At 28.2% G+C, this 20,773-nt stretch overlaps 1 protein-coding gene across 1 annotated transcript in view; it reads right to left on the bottom strand.

Annotated features, from left to right (window-relative positions):
- Positions 1 to 20,773, bottom strand: part of LOC113366056 (1-phosphatidylinositol 4,5-bisphosphate phosphodiesterase classes I and II-like) — a 297,562-nt gene that overhangs the window by 10,570 nt on the left and 266,219 nt on the right. The window contains exons 4-7 of the mRNA XM_026607607.1: positions 12,290 to 12,423; positions 9,503 to 9,688; positions 7,305 to 7,502; positions 93 to 332 (exon numbers count right to left, since the gene is read on the bottom strand). Of these exons, the coding sequence (XP_026463392.1) occupies positions 93 to 332; positions 7,305 to 7,502; positions 9,503 to 9,688; positions 12,290 to 12,423 (758 nt within the window). The remainder of the gene's footprint in view (positions 1 to 92; positions 333 to 7,304; positions 7,503 to 9,502; positions 9,689 to 12,289; positions 12,424 to 20,773) is intronic.

Raw genomic sequence — 20,773 nt, forward strand, 5'->3', positions numbered from 1 at the left:
GTCCATGCCGACAATGAATTGAGAACAGCTTATATACAATCAGCATGTGATGAGTACGTCGCAACCAAATTTCAAAACTTAAAACAACTCACCCGTGAACTATGATGGGCTCATCAATCCGTCCATTCCAGAAATCGAGTTCGACACATCGGCATCCTGCTAGCAGACTCTGCCTGTAAATCTCCACACTCGACTTGCCCGTCAGCTGATGTCCTGTCAGGTACGTGTTGTGCGATGAATTGATGAAATAGTGTGCCAAAGGCTGTTCCATATCATCACAGAGATCAATCTTGCTCGGTGCCATCACGGGGTTGTCGTCGGACATCAAATACCTGAAAAATATGATTGAATTGATTAATTGCTTTGGTTTCCGATTCCACCAAGACTGCAAGAAAGCCAAGAGAGAATATTTTCCTTGTATAGATATTTATAGTTATGTCAACAGACTTGTGGGAAACAAATCATAATAAAATCTATTGAAAAGATATTTCTAAAATTATTCAAGATTCGTTGAAAACAGTTTCGATGTGATTTATTCAAATTGTTTTCCAATACATCCTTTTACACTTTGACGTGGTTCGTTTGTTTTCCCAAATAGTAGGGTAAATTGGGTACGGCTGTGCCACAGTAGTGATAGTAGCCTCAACAGCTAAATCACACTGATTTTAAGATAGGGTCCAAAGAGAGAAATATAAGGTATAATTGTTGAAGTAAAACTTCTTTAGGCGCGATATGGGTGTAAAAATTTTTAGGCGCGACACGGGTGTAAATCCGTACAAATGCAACGAAAACGCCAACGTGTAGTTGAACACTACGACGCCGTAAGCGCTGATGTCGCGAGTATCCACTCATATCGCGTCATGTCATGCGTAAGTCGAGCGCTAAACCCTATATGAACTTGCATTAATTGAATCACGTTTTTTTTACAAAAGAAGAGGTTGCTGTATTATGTCCTCATGGAATAAGACTTTTCTTAGAGAATAAATGTGTCATGGAATATAATAAATTTATATTGAATCTCGTTGAAGACAAAATAATATCTACTGCCACGGATATTTATGTAGGTTGCCATGCGACAGATCAACAATCATACATTCGTCAGCAGTTTCACAAAAATCGGTTATTGATACCGGGCTTTGCCGTATGAAATAATTTTAGTTCTGAATAAATTTTACATAATAACAACTAATATTGATATAAGTGATGGCTTAGCTAATGGTTGTGTGGGAAAATTAGTGTACATAGAACGTGGCGATAATGATGAACTTCTACGTTTATGGTTTGAATTTCCTGGTAAGATAGGTAACAAAATTAGGAAGAAAGCTTCACATCATATTCAAACTCTTAATATCAGTAGGACAGCTGTGCCGATGCTCAGGAGATCTTATTATTATTGATGTTATATGATTATTAAAAGATGATTTTTAAAATTCAAATATGATGTTTTTTTTATTTTTATCTTAATTGCCTACTCATACAATATTAAAAGTTTTACTTCAATCGCGTGTGATCCTTACGCGCACTCTTTTTTCGAACAAGTTTCCGTTATTGCTTTCAGTCAGTGCCATACTTAACATGATCTATAGACCGCAATGCTTTCAAAGAGTCGAAAGTAAGTTTTCACGTACGAATTCTTTTAATAATAACTGTTACTTGTATGCAGATAGATAATTTTATTTGTTAATTTGCAGTAAGTTAAGCATTAGAAGTAATTCACCAGCAATAAGATTTGGCTTAGATATGAGACAGATAGATTCGTAATAGAGCTCAGTCATAATGATGATTTGTTTTTAAAAGTGTGCTTTGGGTACGGTTGTGACACGTTTTGTGGGTACGGTTGTGACATGTATTTTTTGTCTTTTCGGGTGACTAAAAATACATACAAGCAGACTAAAAAAACTAAATTAACTACGACTATAAAATATGAAAGAAGAAGGTAAAAGAAAAATTCAATATAAGACTTAATAAAATAAAACAATAAAAGATTTCACAAAAAAATGTTTTCGAAATAGTCTACGGAAATTAGTATCCAAACACACACACACTCATACATCAATTTTTCCTAAGGTATGCCAAAATGTTCAGAAGGTTTTTGAAAAGTAAAAATATATAAAAAAATTCATTTTCAATTTTTTTGCGATTACTATAACTTACCCTGTAACTACGGTAAGTTAAAAATAACTTTCAGATTAGGTGTATTTACCCTGAGACAGGGAACGTGTCCTCCAATTCATATAAATAACGTACAGATTCCCAAACAGAACGTAGTGAAATATCTTGGTTTGCATTTAGACAGCAAACTTACTTGGAAAAGTCACATAATAACAAAAAAGTAGCAAATAATGATCAAAATAAAAGAATTTGATTCGCTACTGCATAAAAAGTCTAAAATTTCTGTTGAAAATAAATTGCTGCTATATAAAACAATCATCAAACCAATCTGGACCTACGGAATTGAGCTCTGGGACTATACTTACAAATCAAATATAGCTATACTGCAGAGAACACGGTAAAAAAATTTACGTACAATACTTAATTCTCCATGGTACGTGACAAACGAAACTATTTATAGCGACTTTAACGTAAAAACAGTGCAATTAACGTTCAAAGATGTAATGGAAAAACACAAACGCAAACTGGACTCACATTCGAACCCATCAATAGGTGAGATTACTCAACAATTTGGCATAAGAAGATTGAAACGACAATGGCGTTTAGACTTAGTATTAGATTAGCTCCAATATAAATATCTTAGTCTCCATTTAGACAGCAGACTTAATTGGACACATAAAAAAACAGCAAATAATGATCAAAATAAAAGCATTTAATTGGCTATTGTGTAAAAAGTCTAAACTAAATAAATTGCTGCTATATAAAACAATCATCAAACCAATCTGGACTTGCGGAATTGAACTCTGTGCTTACAAATCAAATGTAGCTATACTGGAGAACACAGTTGAAAAATTTACGTGCAATACTTACAATTAGTTTTCCATGGTACGTGACAAATGAAACCCTTCAAAGCGACTTTAACGTGAAAACGGTGCAATTAACGTTCAAAGACCAACTGGACTCATATTCAAAGCCATCAATAATAGGTGACATTACTCAACAATTTGGCATAAGAAGATTAGCTCAAATATAACATTATAATGTCAATTGCTGAACTAAGAAGATCTCATTAGATTTCTTCTTAGACATCGCTCTCAAATATTGTCAATTTAGCTCATAGGAATCTTTATGTATATCTGATTGCTAAATAAAATAGAGTTTAAAAAAAAGATTAGGTTGGCTCTTGCAAAGACTATTAATATTATCCAGAAATATTTATATGTTACGTGCTCTGCAGTGGGTAAACTATTCATGTATTTTTTGTTAGCTGCCCCTTTCACTTATATACTACATTTGCAATCAGTTAGACATTTTTATACTAAAAATGTTTTTTATGATAAAAAAACGTTTGCGAGAACAGTTAGTTATCTATTGTAATTAAATAAAATATATATCCCTTCCGCTCGAAATCAGGTTGCCCGCAATGCAGTATTGGAACTCAGAAACTTCTGGTTGCTAAGCCGAGGTTCTAATACTTGTCACGAACAAAGAGTAGTCTTTGAATTTTCTACATTGAAATTAATTTTATACTGATTCCAAACAAAGCAAATACAAAAAAAGAATTGTATTCTTCATATAAAATTTTATTCTTTCTATAAAATTTTAATTACGATTTTAGTACCTGATCATCGTACTCTTGACAAGAACCTTAACGTCTCATTCAGTAATTATATTGAATAATTTATCACATGCAATTTAATTTAACGACACAAGCACGACTAGCCGTCAAATACTCCATGGTTCTTATAGTCAATAACATTCACTGTACACAAAAACCAATTATGAAGCGAACAATATGAGGTGGCATGACGATCTACTTCAGACCGTATTATAGAGTTTGCACTTAACCGTTTATATTAATTAATTCATGAATTCAGAAAACATTTTAGCGTTTTGCACAAAACCCTTGAGACAAAATAAAAATACAGCCGAGGGCAAAACACATGTTTTCACTGACGTTTCCTAACGAAGTGTACATTTCACAAAAGTATTTTCATTTAACTGACTATATTAAAAAGTTATTAGATTAGTTAGTTATATTAGTATGAAATATAAATTTCATACTCCCGTCATTGAATAAAGTTTCGATAAAATACATTTTAGTATGGAAGAATCTGGGTACGGTTTTACGGAGAGTTGAAACACAATATTATTATGTTTCTTTAAACATGAAATGTTTTGCATGATTTGTTATTGTGTTCGTATTTTTATTAAAATAAATTTTAATTTCTTTAAAAAACTTTCTGTAGGTTATGTTATAGTAATCACAAAAAACGGAAATGAAAATTTGAACATATCTTTACATTTCACAAGTTTTTGTACATCTTTGTATATCTTGTATACATCGATATATGTGTGCGTGTGCGGATACAAATTTCCGTCGACAATTTTGAAAACACGGTTCCAAAATCCTCATTGTAGGTCAAAAATCATTATAGCACATATCAACATCAAATTATCAAATATTTTGTAGAGATTTCATAAATAAGTATTAATTTTGTTCATCCGTTATCGTGCGACGTGACGATTTCAGAATATAAAAAAAACAAGTTTTTCAAAAAAAACTTGTTCAGACTATTTAACAATTTCCAAAAATCTCTTTTTTTAAAGTTTCTTTTTCTTATTTTTAATTTTTGGTACAAGAAGTTCCAGCAATTTGCCTTAAGGCACAAAGCCATGCACCACTAATTTGTACATATCATTTAACTTTATATTATTTTGTTAGGCTATTATTTGAGTTTTGCTTTCAAAAGTCTGAAGTTTAGCATTTTTTTTATTTTAATATTTTTTACCGTATTTTTAAAACGGCTGAACCTGCTCATCAGTAAAACCTGATATATCAGAACATATGATAAATTATGAAATTTATGATATTTTTTAAATATTGTATTCATTTGACGATATTTTTTATATACTTATTTATATACGTTTTAGATCTTTTCCATCCAACGAAGTCGAAAACCTGCTTCAATGAAATGCATGTTTTTTGATGACATAGATATATTTCATGCACGATGCAATTTTTGAGAACTGAGTGGAAAATGCTACCTTTGAGAGAAAGCAAAATGAACAAAATGTAATATCTAGAGCACTGATGTGTGGAACATATTGATAACCAAAGTCTGAAGACTTGGCTTAATAGTTCAGTGGAATCAATTTTGGAATTCTCAGTTATATATTAAGTTTAGTTATATTCTAAGTTCGTTGAATATTCGAATTTTTAACATGTCATTATTCTTGTGTCCTTGAATTTTTGTGTAAATAAATTATATATAATTCGAATACTTTCTATTCGTACCAAATATTCGAAGGATTCAATACTCAAGCATCACTGATAATTAAGAAAGTACTATTATAGCTACTGTTTTTCAACCTATTTTTATGTCTGTCACAATCACAAACACTCGCCGTTTTCTTTATGATTTGATTTTATTATTACTTCATCGTATTTAAGTATTTTTTTATAGACTAACGTTCAAACTACCATTTACTTTGCTTTTCTCCCAGCAAACCGATGAATTAACAAAATTATTGCTGACCAAAAAAAGAGGCACAACCGTACCCAGTCTGTTCTATAGATTTTTGAATATTTTTAATAGATATCAAATAATTTATCGTTTAAACGGATATATATCAAAATTGGCATTTTTTTTTAAAGTATGCCAAAATGTTTAGAGGGTCTTGAAACGTTAAGATATGCAAAAAAATCATTTTCGATTTTTTGCGATTACTATAACTGACCCTACGGAAAGTTAATAAGAGACTTCGCATATTATCTAATAAAATGTAAAACATATTTATAGAGTTATTGATCGAGTACCACATCGAGCGCAACAATAAAACCTGCTGAATGTTACGCAACTAACTAAAAATATTCAATAAAAAATTCTATTCACTATGTAATAAAATGTTAGTAACAATTTTCAATAGCTATTCGTTGATGAACGATAGCGATTTAGACTGCAGCGTATAGATTATGATCAATGTATTTGTAACTTACAAAGATTTTTCTCTTTCTTACTTGAAATTATTCTAGATTTAATAAGACAACTATAAATATCACCACCAAGTCTTCAATAATAATTACTATTCGGACGTATTTTTATTTTATTATATTGACCATAAAAGCGGCAATCTTCATGGCATTGAGCTTTTACAGGGTATAGTTGTTAGGTTAGTAGAGGAGGTAGCGGATTTGGATCGGACCTAATTTTCATTCTGCTAAAACTAAAGTCCGCGTAATATTCAATAAATATATCTACCTTGATGAGTTCTTAAGGTCAAATCATTAGTGTAATAAGAACTTGCAACAAATACATTAATTATACAACAAATCAGTGTTTCGTGCAGATATTTGCTTGAGATTTTTTTACTAATACAAAGATTTGGTTCAAAAGAAGTGGTCTTTTTCTCAGCTCACAGCCAGTTTTAGGACTTTCCAGGTATATAATGTCGCAAAATAATACTATTTTGTATTCTATATTCTGTATATGATAATGTTTGTTCGTAAATGAGCTCTTTTAATGTATGTATACAACCAGCAAAAAATTTTTTAGTATTAAATCATAACTTTTACACAATCATGATTTTATAATTGTGTAAAAGTAATAGTAAACTAATCAAACTACCTGATGTATGATTAATTCTCTAAAAGGAAATAGTAAAAGAATGTGAGGTATTATTATTTTGTAAAATATATTATACACAAAGATTTGTTCCTATTTCATAAATAAGGTTCACTGCATTATTTTCATATAAAAATAAACATATTCAAAGAATTCTAAATTTTCTCTTCAAGAATAATTACAAAATTGATATTGATTCCCAAGTTTTTTGTCAATTTGAGGATTGTATGCATTGTTTATTGAAATGCATAAAATAGTAATTATTATAATAAAATTAACAAAAATGTTTGAACTATTTCGAAAGTCTTAATAAATCCTTAGACATGTTAATAACACACTAGAGAACACATTTGTGACAAGTATTATGTTTCAAAGTTATCGGAGTTGAGAAGTTATTAAGTGGATATAACTCCTCTCTGAAGCGGAGTCAAATCCTAACCGATCCGGCTTCGATATGATAAGCCCATCTCTATTTCGTATAGTTCAAAGATACAAAGAATAAATTATAACTTAACAACCTAAGTTAATCAAAAGAGAGATTAAAATACGCAAAGACAATTAATTTACCTTAAAAAACCATCGAAACTGAGCTGTCCTTTCTGCGCATTGAATTTGTTTGGCTCGTGCTCCGCGATGAGGTCTTTTGCTCTCGCCGTGTTCGCGTACGGGTGAAGAATTTCGTTGAGCCGTGGATCCCGCTGTGTACGATTTAAGAAATCAACTAATTGCGATGTTGACATCACTCTTCTTTTAGAATTGCCGACACTGAAATCATAAAACAGAGTTATCAATAGAAATACATTGGAATATGAATTAAATGAAGTAAATAAGCCAACAATGGATATCGTGTCATAACCTACTATTATAAGCCTAATTGATTTTTTGGTGTCATATCTGGTAAAATGATAATTATACCAGTATACTTAGCTTCTCTTCTGTTATTGACTATTAAAACGGTGAATATTCTATACGACGTGAAAACAAATTATTACAAGTAAATATCAACAAATCATTATCGATATATTTATTAACTGAATTTTTATCTAATATTTCATTTCCATATTAATATATTTAATTATTTCCATATTAATATATTTATCTATATAAATATATTTGATTAAAACTGCAATAATTTATATATATATACAAATGGCATTCATATTATTCGGTATAGAAAGCAATAAAACATAATTTCATGATTTTACCTCGTAGATTTACGTTTTTGCATTTTGACCTCCCTTTTTAATGAGTTATTATATCAGTACCTTGATTGGGTCTTTTCTTTCAAGCAAACCGTTATTACATCTATTTGTTATTCCTACGATCCAGTTTTGATTTAGGGAAATAATTCTAAATATTTTTTTTTGAAAATTATCCGGATAATTATCCGGTAATGTTGAGTTTAAGAAAAATGAAAGAAAAGAATTTTCAATTGATGACAGTAATTTTTATCCTCCAGGAACAAAATTGCACGTAGATTATCTTCTTCAGAGAATGATTTTGAAGATAATGAATTAAATAGGGATGAATGGGCGCATTAAAAAAGATGTCTCTTAAAAAGATTGACAAATACTATTATAAAATATTTTTTTTATTGATTAAATAAATTTTCATTGTATTCACAATGCTTTAAATTCATATATGTTTATCAAATTTTCTTGAAAAATGCCTGGAAATCAGGTTAGATAGAATATATTCGCCCTCTCCGTTAGGTGTTAAGAAAATCCGTAAAAATTTAAACATTTCCTATTCCTATCCTAGTGCACTGATTTGAATCATTTGTATATCTAGTTATTGTTAATAAGAGTTTGTCAATGAAATATACTTATCGATGGCCCTTATTATAGATTTAGGTTAACCACTTTTGTTAAAATTATTTGATTTCACATAATCTGGAATAACAAAAATTTCGAAAGACTCTAAAGAGAGAATTATATTCATGGGCAATATATATATTAGGGCCGTAAAACTGCACTGAGCGGAAAAATGAACAAGGTCAAATTGTTATTTCGGTTCAAGAAACTTGGACGAAGATACAAATCAGCAAAAATTCAATATCGTTTTATCTCTATATCAGCTTACAAAAAATCAGGTTTACTCGTCTGGGAATATGATGAAACTTTGATTGGTTACAAGAGAGTTAATAGTCAACATATTTGGCCTATAAATCGTTTGTAACAAAATTCTCTTATATACAAAAATAAATGTCTCTATATTTACACATTTATTAGTATTTTGCTTATGTTCATAAATATAGAAACATTAATCAAAACCAAGTTGTGTTCTATTATATCTGTTCAGACCCTAAGAGTCTTAAAACATTAATGCGAATCTCACACTGGCATGAATAGATCCAATTATATAGTTTATAATTACTTTAAAAGACTAAGTTTCCACTCGAAGTTCTAAATCTTGTTTAAAATAAATACGACCACGATGTAGGAATAATTTAAGTTTAAGAAATAATGGAACTTCAAAGTCCATGACACACAAACAGACGACAATATGAAAAAAAAAATTATGTTGAATAGTAGATAGGCAACTTAATATTCTAAACAGAAAGTTTCTCAATTTTCCTCATCAACCACTTAATTATTAATGTTACCTTGTAACTAATCATTAATTGTTTGTTTACTCCACACTTTATCAAAAAACAAGTTTAAAACTTTTCTCCATCGATAATTCAAATTTTCATAAAATTAGAGCTTCCTAACATATTAGGTTAAATTCTGAGTATGTGCGTAAAGAAATATAATAATACTCACAGTTCTTCAAATATTTGTTCAGCTTCCGCCCTTTGCGTTAAATTTCTATATAGATTATAAAAGTCTTCAAAGGCAAATCTCGAAGGAGACAGACTATCACCTTTTCCAGATGGCAAACCTGATGCATCCAAAGCTTTTTCCACTCGCCTACGATCATCCTTGTTGGAAGCAAATAATCGTATGATACTGAAAAATCAAATGTGACTATTTAATAACCCTTAAAGTAAATAAAAAACATGCATTTCATCATTTTAGAATAATTTTTTTTAAACAAAAAGCATTTTCTCGAACTGAAAAAAACAAATAATTTTGATAAAGTTTTGTAAAAGCCTTTACGATAACATACTTCAACTAAATATTAGATGATTATCGCTGCATATTTTTTGCATCAAATATATTATTATATTTCTTGTAATAATTTCGAAATGACTAAATATTGCGTTTTAAAAATTTAAGTGAATAAATCATAAATGTACACACATATTAATGTATACATTTTCAAATTACATTACAAAAAATACACCATATGGCAACAATTCAGAATATTACAATTTACCAAGTATAATTCATATAAAACAAAACACTTTATGTTTTTTATTTTGTCGCTTTTCTTAAATGTACAAAAACAAATTTCATACATTTAATAAAAATAGTCCCTTACAGATATATAACATAATGTTAATTTCACTCGTATCGTCCTTTCCTATATATTTATATAAGAATAATAATTGAAAATATTAATATGTATCGCCAATGATGAATGTAAAACAACATAATTTTTTGTTATATTATCTGTTAGTGATTTTTTAACTTCCCGTATGGAAAATCGTAATATCGTAATATATCGTAAAAAAATCGAAATTGAAAATTTTTGCATATATTTACGTGTTGGTCTTTTGAATGCTCTAGCATAGCTTAGAAAAAATAGATATATGTGTATGTATGAATGTATGTGTGTGTGTGCGAATTTCGGGAATACGGGTCGACCGATTTAAATAATTCAAAAAAACATTCGATTTGTATTGATACGTTCTGATTAGTTTTTGGCAAAGGTAGGTCGAGCCGTTTTGAAGATACAGAGCAAAAAGTGCCCAAAATGGTAATTGATTTTTTGAGAGTACGATTCAAAAAATTTGTATGACTCAGAAAACATTTTATTTGTATTGACAAAATGAAGAATTTATGAAACTTTTGGGAAAGCAGGTATAGCGGTTTCGGAAATTCAATAAAAAAGTGAATAAAAATGCCATTTGGCGGACAAGAATGATCATTAGACATATGCACAATAAACAATCACATATTTTATAGATATTTTAATAATGAGAACAATTTATGTTTACATTTCTATAGGTTCTGCACCAATGTTTATCCGTTACAAATTTTTAAAAATCTGAAAAATCGATTTTTTTCAGAGTTCTAAAAGAAAATTGAATCTCTTAAATTTTTTAATTTTTAGTACGGGAAGTTCCAGCAATTAACCTTAAGGCACTACTAGTTGGTTAGTAATTTAACAAATTTGTTTTCGTGTATTTATAAAAAGCCACAGAACAAAAACAAAAGTAAAAGGTACATGATCATTTGATCTGTAAACCGACTGATCAAAAAAAATCTTGCGAATCATAGTCATCTACAAAATTAGGAATGATAATTCTCTTATTTTCATTTCATTCAATAAGCAACATATAAAATAAGTATTTTAGAATTATAATGTACAATTTCGTTGTTTCATCGAAAGAGTTTTATTATGATTGAAAACTAGCAAATCGCAAACCACGCGCAAATCGACACGATCGCTCCACCGTAAATATCTCGAATATCTCTACCTTGAGCTTTGAAATATCAAATTGGTTCTACAAGTTCAACTATGCTTTAAATTGGTTTCAGATGCTTTAAATTGATTTCAGATGTACATTTTGCTTGTTGAGAGTTGCAGACACTCGTCTCTGAAACTAACCATTAGGCACTCGAGTTATGAGATGTATACGTGCCTCTCATGCTCATATTATTAGTTGCTTGCTATTAATTGTTTTTGATATTTGATTCAAAATTAATAATGTAATTATTATTAGGGCAATAAACAAAACTATGATTAATTTAATAATTGAAATTAATACATTTTAAAACTGAAAGATATAGAAAACACATGAATAATGACATTCCAACTACAAACCATTGCTAGTTATCAAGTTAGAGATTATTACTTTCATTTTGTATCTGAGAAATTTATACTTCTACTTATTTAGCTTATACTTATTTATTTTTTAAAGAATAAATAAATTGAAGCCTTGCAAAAGTTCAAATCTCCTAATTAACCCTACACATTGCAGCATTTATCAAATTTTGCTTATGGCTAAAATTCTTTTTTAACCTATCACATCTGTTTAATTTGTATGCAATTTATTTAATTTTAATCTCTTTCTAAACCCTAAAGTGCTTATTCAAATTATTGTGAATTTATATCTAAAATTTACCATTCGAGTATTTTCTTGACTCGTAATGAAATAATTAAAATATTTTTATTGTTAAATTTAATTGTTTCAAAAATTTCGCACAGCAACAAAAATATCAAATATTTCTCTTCGATACTATATTGACGTTAATTATTAATTGCAATAAAATATCCAATTATTTCACAAATTAATTACAATTAGCGTCTTTTGAATATTTTCCATTGGTCAAAATATCAAAATGTAGAGCATGGATAAAACATAAAAAAATCTTTTTTACCTATATAAATGAATGAATTATTTAAAATATTTCTAGAACTATTTACTAGATTAGACTCACTTTTTAATAGGGATTTTTCCAGATTTATCGACCTGCAGACAAAGTTTCGTATGCGCTTTCTGCAGAAACATTGTTGCCGAGCCATTAAGTTGTGTTAAGTTATAAGCAAGTCGCAATAACTCATCCGTCCACACCTGCAACGAACGAAATAAATTGTTAATGATTATGGCATTTATGACTTAAGTTTTATCTAAGTAGTTTTCTACATTTTAACTATAAAAAATGATTTTTTATAGTCTGTGAGAAAAATATGATATTTCTCTCACATTCATAACAAAAGGTTAACTAATCTCAATAGAAATATCTTTATTATATAAACAGGTTATTCAAATGCTCGTAATACGTGTACAATTTATGACAAAAAGATTTTGATATAGTACACATTTATGTTAATATCATGTTTATATGTCATATTTATTTCATTGTAAGTGTTTTTTTATTTAATTGTATTTTTTTTTTTTACAATATTATCTTCGAACATATTAACACACTCTACTCTTTTATACACTATTTAATTAAATTAAATGTGATATAGTTTATCAGTTGATTTTTATATATTGCAATGTAGAAATATTATAGATATAAATTTAAATTTATAAAAAGTAAAAATCAGAATCGCTTCAAAACTTTGTAGTTTATACTTAAAAAACTGATAACAGTATAAAGATTTTTATTAAATTTAAATTTTTACAAATAAATTAAATATAAAAATAATTTTGATAACCACAATGCGCTTCAATTTACGTATAATTAATTTTCATGCAGACAAATATGAAAAATGTCATACAAAAAATTAAAATGCTATAAATAAAGAATCTAACAGTTCGAAATGTGCAGAGAATTGGCCAATCAACGTGTATTTGTTAATTTGAAGTATCAGATCGCATATCGTTGTTACCTATTAATGTTATAAAATTTTAATTAGGTTGCGAATAAAACTCAGATTTATACTGTATATATATAAATAATTTAATATTGAATTTATTTTACTATATATAAATATCATTTAATATGAAAACTTATATATAAGCTAAAAAAATATTTTTCCTGTCACATCCATAACCACGATACTATTATATAAGATGGTATAAACATTATCAGAAATTAGATTTGTCATCAAGCTTAAAAAATTCGATGCCAATGTTCTTATATCATTAATATTAAATATAAAGCATCCATTATTCTTATAATTATAGTTTATAGTATAGTAAAGTCTATCATAAAATTTTATTGAAAAACAAATGAATTATACATATATTACGAAAAGCTGTAGTAATGAGGGCTGAGACGGAAGTAGTGAAGAAATTAATGGATTCGATTCACCTTAAGTTATTATAGGATAGGGTGGGGAACAAATGTCCAATTTGACTCTAAGCAATTATATTGTAAAAACTAAACAAATTATATCACAACAAATAACACATACCAAACAAACAACTATCTGACTATGTTCAGTAAAACTCCCAACTAATTTATCATGTGAAATGTATTTTTTACTGTTGTTCAGAAATTTGATCCTGGTCCTTACTACCTCATGGGCGGAATAAATTGGGGCGGCCAGGGAGCATGCGAGTCCATTGCCTTATTTTTAAATTTAAAGAGTTTTGCGAAATAATAGCTAAATTATTCAATAAATTCCAAATAAAAATATCATGGGTACATTTTTATTGTACTTTAACTTAATTTAATGTTTTATTTAAAAAACTTCAGTGTCTACACCATTGCCAGTTATGAAGGTTCAACTGGTCCTTTTTACCTCACCTACGTGTAAGCTTTTGTAGAGGTAATATAAAAATAACCTTTGAATCGAATAATAACAAATACATTCTTTAAACTAGTAGGGCGCATGGCATCGTGCCTTAAGGCAAATTGTTGAAACTTTCCGTACTAAAAATTATTATTTTTTTAAAAACGATTAACATTTTTGAAAAAGTTTCACTTAAAAAAAGTTAGATTTTTGAGAAACTATAAATTTGACACAAAATTACTTTTTTTGAAAAAAAAAATTTATTGAAAAAAAATGTTTTCTTTATTTTGATATATTTTGGAAATTCTGAACTTTTTTTCAAAGCAATCGTACTGCTTTAACTGCATAGAGACGAAATGTCAAAGCGCGTAAGCGCCGCGTCGCCGTCTAACGGATAAGCATTGGTACGGAAGCCATAAAAATGTAAAAAAAAATATACTTATTGTTAAAATCTCTATAAAATATCTGATAATTTAATGTGCATATGTCTAATGATCATTTTTAACCACCTAATGGCATTTTTTTTACTTTTTTTATTAGATCTCCGAAACCGTTAGACCTGCCTTTATGAAAATTTGATCAATTCTTCATATTGTCAGTACAAGTAAAATGTTAATTTTGAATTATTAAAATCGGACGCTCCGTTCTCTAAACAACAGTGCTCACTACCAAAAAACTAATAACGAAAGGAAATATTTTTTTTACGGATTCAAGGTGGATGGTCATACATCGTTTTCCCCCTACTTTCAAATATAATTGTTAAAAACTCTTAACTTTACTTGTTTTTGGAAGGTTAGTGATGAACTTTTTTACTTGCGGACCTTTAAGCCCCGCTTCACTCTACCTCAAATATTAATTTTATATATAAAATGTAAAAAATAATCATAATATATAAATAGTAATATAAGTTCATTGCTGTAGTTATTTCATGGAAGTTCAAAACTTCATTCCAAGGACAAAACTAAAAGTAGATTTGATACGCTCCCTGTAATCGACGTGTTAGTCGTTCGGACCGAGTTAGCAAAAGTTGAAAATCCGCAAGGTTGAAGCAAAAGTTCTAATTAAACCATCGTGATGGAGATAAGCCCAATTGCACATTCTAAATATAGACTTCGTTTAATTGAGCTGCATAAATGCTTTAAATCGGAACGGATGTACAAATAAAGCACCCGCCAGGCAGGTACCGGTGCATTCTAGAAAGTTCTCAATCAGGAACTAAATTGAGCTGTATTTTTAATTAAAATATATTAGATATTAAATACATTAAAAATAAATATACAATGTAACTATATGAAAGTATTTTTTCAATTTTTTGTAAATTATTTTTACGCAACTATATTATTAAAATTGAATTAGAAATGAAATGATGGTTGTTAATAAAAACTTCGAGATAAATTGATATATGATATACATTTGATCTGCCTCACAGTGTTAATTCAGATATAACAAGATACCAAAAATAATGAAATTTACAGAATATTTCATTATAGTATGGGAAGTACCAGCAATTTGCCCTAAGGCACAATGACTCTAATAGTTAACTTCCCGTAGGGTAAGTTATTGTAATCGTCCAAAAATCGAAATTGAAAATTTTTACATTTCTTCACGTTTGAAGGTTTCTGAACGTTTTGGCAAACTTCAGAAAAAATAGATGTGTGTGTGTATGTATGTATGGATAAAAATTTTCGTCCACGTTTTCGGCAGCACACATATTTGAATAAATCAGATCTAATAAACATTCAATTAATAATGATTGCGAGAAGTGGTTATTAGTTTTTGGCAAAGGCAGGCCAGGATTTTCGAAGATACAGAGCTAATGGCAGTTTTTGAGGAAACTAAGCGTCCGATTTAAATTATTCAAAAAACTTTCTGCTTGTTTTAACAAAATAATTGATTTTGAATTTTGATTTGGATCAAATTTTTTTTTCAATTTTTTTTTTCAAAGAAAAATTTTTTTGTATATCGAAAATAATTAAGATTTTATTTAATTCTGACTAAAGTTCTAATATACTTATACAAATAATTTCAACTTTGCAATTCAGTTTATATAATTCTTATTAATAGAAGACAATGTTACAATATTTATAATAATCTATTTGAAAACATTTAATATTCCTCGAACATTTTATTACAGTATATTTTATGTTCCAGTAATTTGCCCTAAGGCACGATGACATACACCAATAGTTTATATAATAAATCATCCCAATTTTTTTATATAAAAAATACCGATTTGTTGACATAATTATGCCAAGGCGCAAATAAAGCTTGTCCAAATTGAACAAATTAATTATGTTTCTATGATAAATTACAAGTGTATTTTTAATACAGAGGTCCATGATTCAATATAACAATTAATAATTAATAAAGGTTAAAATTAATAATGTATTAATTGAATCTAAAAAATGTATAGCTATATACATAATATATAAATTTATTAGAAAACTTCTTTCGATTTCAGCATCATCAACTTTTACTAGACATCAATAGGTTAACAAACTAATTAAGCTTAGCAAGTACTAAAAATAATAATTTATAGAAGTATTTTTATTATCTTGTCACCGTTTATTTAGTAATAAAGCTTTGATATCGTAATAAACAGCTGTACACAATATATTTAATAAGTTGGGAGTAAAATAATTTTTTAACTAGTTGGTATTGGTACTTTGCCTTGAGGTGAACTTCCCGAATCTGTAATTATACGACTTAATCAATAAAAAATAAATAAATTTATGAATGATTAAAAGTATACCGAGTGGATTTCTTATACATAATTGGAAGCGAATGAAGACGTTAACTCTGAGTATTTCCTAAAAGCAAATTTCCAAAAATCAATGATTTTTATAATTGAACCAGTTTCCGTAGGACTTTAATGGCTTAGTATGTTCATTCGTTAGTATGTTCTATCGTTATACCAAGTAAATTGTCTAATTTTTTGACAAACGTCAAAAAAGCAACTCATTTTGTCAAACTTTGAAGAATATTCAAAATTAAACTACTTGTCGTAAGGCCGTTTCAATAAGTTGTATAAGACCATGATATATATCATCAAAAAAAGTTTAATGAAAATCGGCATAATTTTTTTTTCAACAACGAATTACAAGAAAACGGCTCGGTAGATTTTCACCTAAAACTAATCAGTATCATTCCCTACTAGTATCTTTAGAACAGTTTTTGATTTTTTCAAATCGATTCGGTAGTATGAGCTTAAATGTGGACGAAAAGTTTAACAATTTTTTCCAAATTTCAAAGAAACGGCTCGGCCGATCGTGGCTTAAAACAAACTGACAAGCGATAGTCCTCATCTATTATGAATAGACTACTTCAAAAAATATAAAATGTAAATTTTACTATATACTTAACCTCAAGTAATAATTTGGTGTATATTATATGTATACTCTTAATTGCACCCTAAAAATAAACACTAAACAAAAGTCAAGCAAGGCTTATTTTCGATAAATATATTTTTCAAAATACTCAATTAATGGCCCCAGAAATTTATGTCACACACCAGAAAATATCGATATTGGTTCAAACAAAATAACTTTTCTAAATTTGAATTTTAGTTCATTACGAGTTTTGAATATGCTGCTTTATATTATTCTAAAAAATGTAATTAAGGAGTCTAATGCTTTGTTAAAAGCTTCTATGTAAAATGTTTCAGAAGTAAATAATTTTCAGAAATGTTCTCTTATGTCATTGCAGTTTATAGTATTAATACATTTCTTTGCTATTGACTATTTATTAGTTCAAAATTATTATTGGCATATATCTTTTGAATCTTGAACAAATATGATTTTAATCTGAAAATTGTTAGTTTTAGCATGAGTAATAATTATTTTCAGAAACAATAAGGTAGAAGAAAAAGTATACAAATATATAAGTAATATTAATGAAATTACTTATTTAACATATATTTTAAAAAATCATGCCTATAAACCACATGCAAATATATTAATCCTATACCTATGTATTAATAAAAAGTTTTGCAAATGTTTTTTTTGATCTGTTTGAAAACCGAACAGAATTCAAGGGTCCTATAACCGGTATTGATCCGTTTCTTAGCTTCCTCGCATTTTCAGAAGGCAACTCAAACGGTTGTCCTATCTCTATGTGATGAATTTATTATTACAATTTCCATAATACTCATTTTTATTAATTCAGCAATGCCGAGTGAAAGCAATTTTTGCTTAGAGACATATTGCTCACTATATTTCCAAGTAATAACCTACGTCACGACTACTTGACATCAGGCTGTCAAATCTGGAACTAATACACGTAAAGCAGTTTTTACAGGTAGCAAATTTAAGTGCTCATAAAATTACAGTACATTTTCAGATATATGACTATTTGTAGAAGATATGTTGAATCGTCGGGTATAAATTTACCGTCGGCCATAAATACAGATATAGAACTTGATATATCGAATTGATTCGGTGTAATTAAATTTATGACCGTGTTATGTAGGAATATACAAGTGCGCTGTATCGCTCTGGATGGCTACAGTTTGAACACCATTTTTGATATCGAAAAATAATGAACAAAAAGTATATTTCATATGATAACACATATATTATACACACACATATATGCAGCATAACAATTTTGTTACATCGACTCTACGGTGAAAGACGTAAATTTAATTACAACTCCAAACAATGCCAACTTTCAGGATAAGTTTTGTATAAAATAAATAGAAAAAACAAGTTGTGCATGGCATCGTGCATCAAGGCAAAATGCTGAAACTTCCCGTACCGAAAATTAAAATTTTTAAAAAATCTTTAAATTTTTATGAAAATATTGAAAAACTTAGATTTTTGAGAATTTTGATATTATTAAAAATTAAAATAAGAAATTAAAAATTGTATTTCGTGAATAATTTGATTTTTTTTTATATTTTGAAATCTTGAACTTTTTCAAAGCAATCGCACTGCGATAACTGTTTTAGATATAAAATATAGAAGCGAATAAATTAAGATTTATATATAATTAATTAAAGAAAAATTAATTTACTTTGGGTTAAGATTATTGTTCACAGCTAATTACATACATTATCATAAATATGCCTTATATTTTTATTCATAAATATAATAATAAAATAGAGCAAAGTAAATCCATTAAAAAAATACGGTAGAGCGGGGCAATAAAGTCTATTTGCCTTTTAGTAATTGCATTGTGAAAACAAAATTAATTATATCAGAAAAATAACAAGTTCACACAAACAACTATCTGACTCTGTTCAGTAGAACTCCTAGCAAATTCATCATTGTAGAAATGTGTTTTTCTTGCTGTTTTTTTTTCAAAAATATTGCAACCTGCTCCTTTTTACGCCATAGACGAGGTAATTTCAAAGGAATTTTACAAAATAATAGCTAAATTATTCAACCAATGCAAAATACAAACTTGATGGATGCATTTTTTACAGAGATGACGCTGTAAATAACCTTTTGATATAATATTATGTCAGAAATATTCATCAGCAAATCAATTGGATAAATTATTTATTTAGTTTATCACTTTTATCACAAAATTGCTTTTTTTTCTCGATTCACATTTCTATTTGACATTTTTTATTTTTTATACCTTTGCTAAATTGTTCAATTGGATCTTCTTACTCCACATAAGTGTAAGCTTTTATAGAGGTTATATATAAAAACCGTTAATTTTTACTTTAAATTAGCAATAAATCTTAGATCTTATAAAACAACAATTAAATAACGTATACTTAAAAATTATATTGTGGTCTCGTGAACTAAACAACAGTGCTCACAATCAAAACAAATAACAACAAAAGAAAATACTTTTGTTATGGATTTGGAAGTGTGATATGATATATATATATATATATATATATATATATATATATATATATATATATATTATACATGAATCATCATAACATAAAAAATATCATTTTCATTGTGTCTTAAAAGAACATTTTATTAGCACATGAAAGAAATATTATTTATGTAGATTGTGCGGAAACCTGAAGTGAATAAATAAATAAGACAGCTTGCTGAAAGATCAAAGGTTCCAGTAAGTTATTTAAAATAGTTTTTTGTTGTTTTTAATTTAATAGCTGTTCTTTTCAAAACGTAGAGGATTCAAAGAAACTGTGCACAAATTGTAAAAACGGTGTATAAATTATTACACTTTAAAAAAATCCAATAACTTGCTGTTGTCCTGTGTCAGGAATTAAACAGAAAGTAACCAATGATCATATCATTCAACTTCACAAACGATGATTACAAAAGCAAAGCAAATTTACACCAAATTTAGAAGTACACAGATCAACAACTTCTGTTTTTAAATTTCACAAATACAAACATGACTAATAAAAATAATCCAAAAAAACCCCTCTGAGAAAAAATACTATAAAAAAATATAATAATAATACATATGTGTAAAAAATACAGCAAAAGTGATACATTTATCATCTACATATAAATGACTTTTGAAAATTTTAAAATGCGTAAACAACATAACTCAACATAAGCTAAAGTATCTCTGATTCAATTTCAGAATACTCCAGAGAAGAAATTTATCATCTTCATTTGCTTAGTAGCAAATCAATTTTCGGGTATAGCTCGGAACGATACATCGTTCCATAAATAATGTTTTATAGATTGATGGATGAGTTTGCAAATGGAAATGGGGCAAAGAATGGGCGTATAATAAAAGTGTCTCATGTGATAAAATATATATTAGAAAAAGGCGTCTTATTATAAACCGAAAAA

The sequence above is a fragment of the Ctenocephalides felis genome, unplaced genomic scaffold (genome assembly GCF_003426905.1).
Source record: "Ctenocephalides felis isolate EL2017-DRISC unplaced genomic scaffold, ASM342690v1 CF-g0.4_SCAFFOLD_01170, whole genome shotgun sequence".
In the NCBI taxonomy this organism is placed as follows: domain Eukaryota; kingdom Metazoa; phylum Arthropoda; class Insecta; order Siphonaptera; family Pulicidae; genus Ctenocephalides; species Ctenocephalides felis.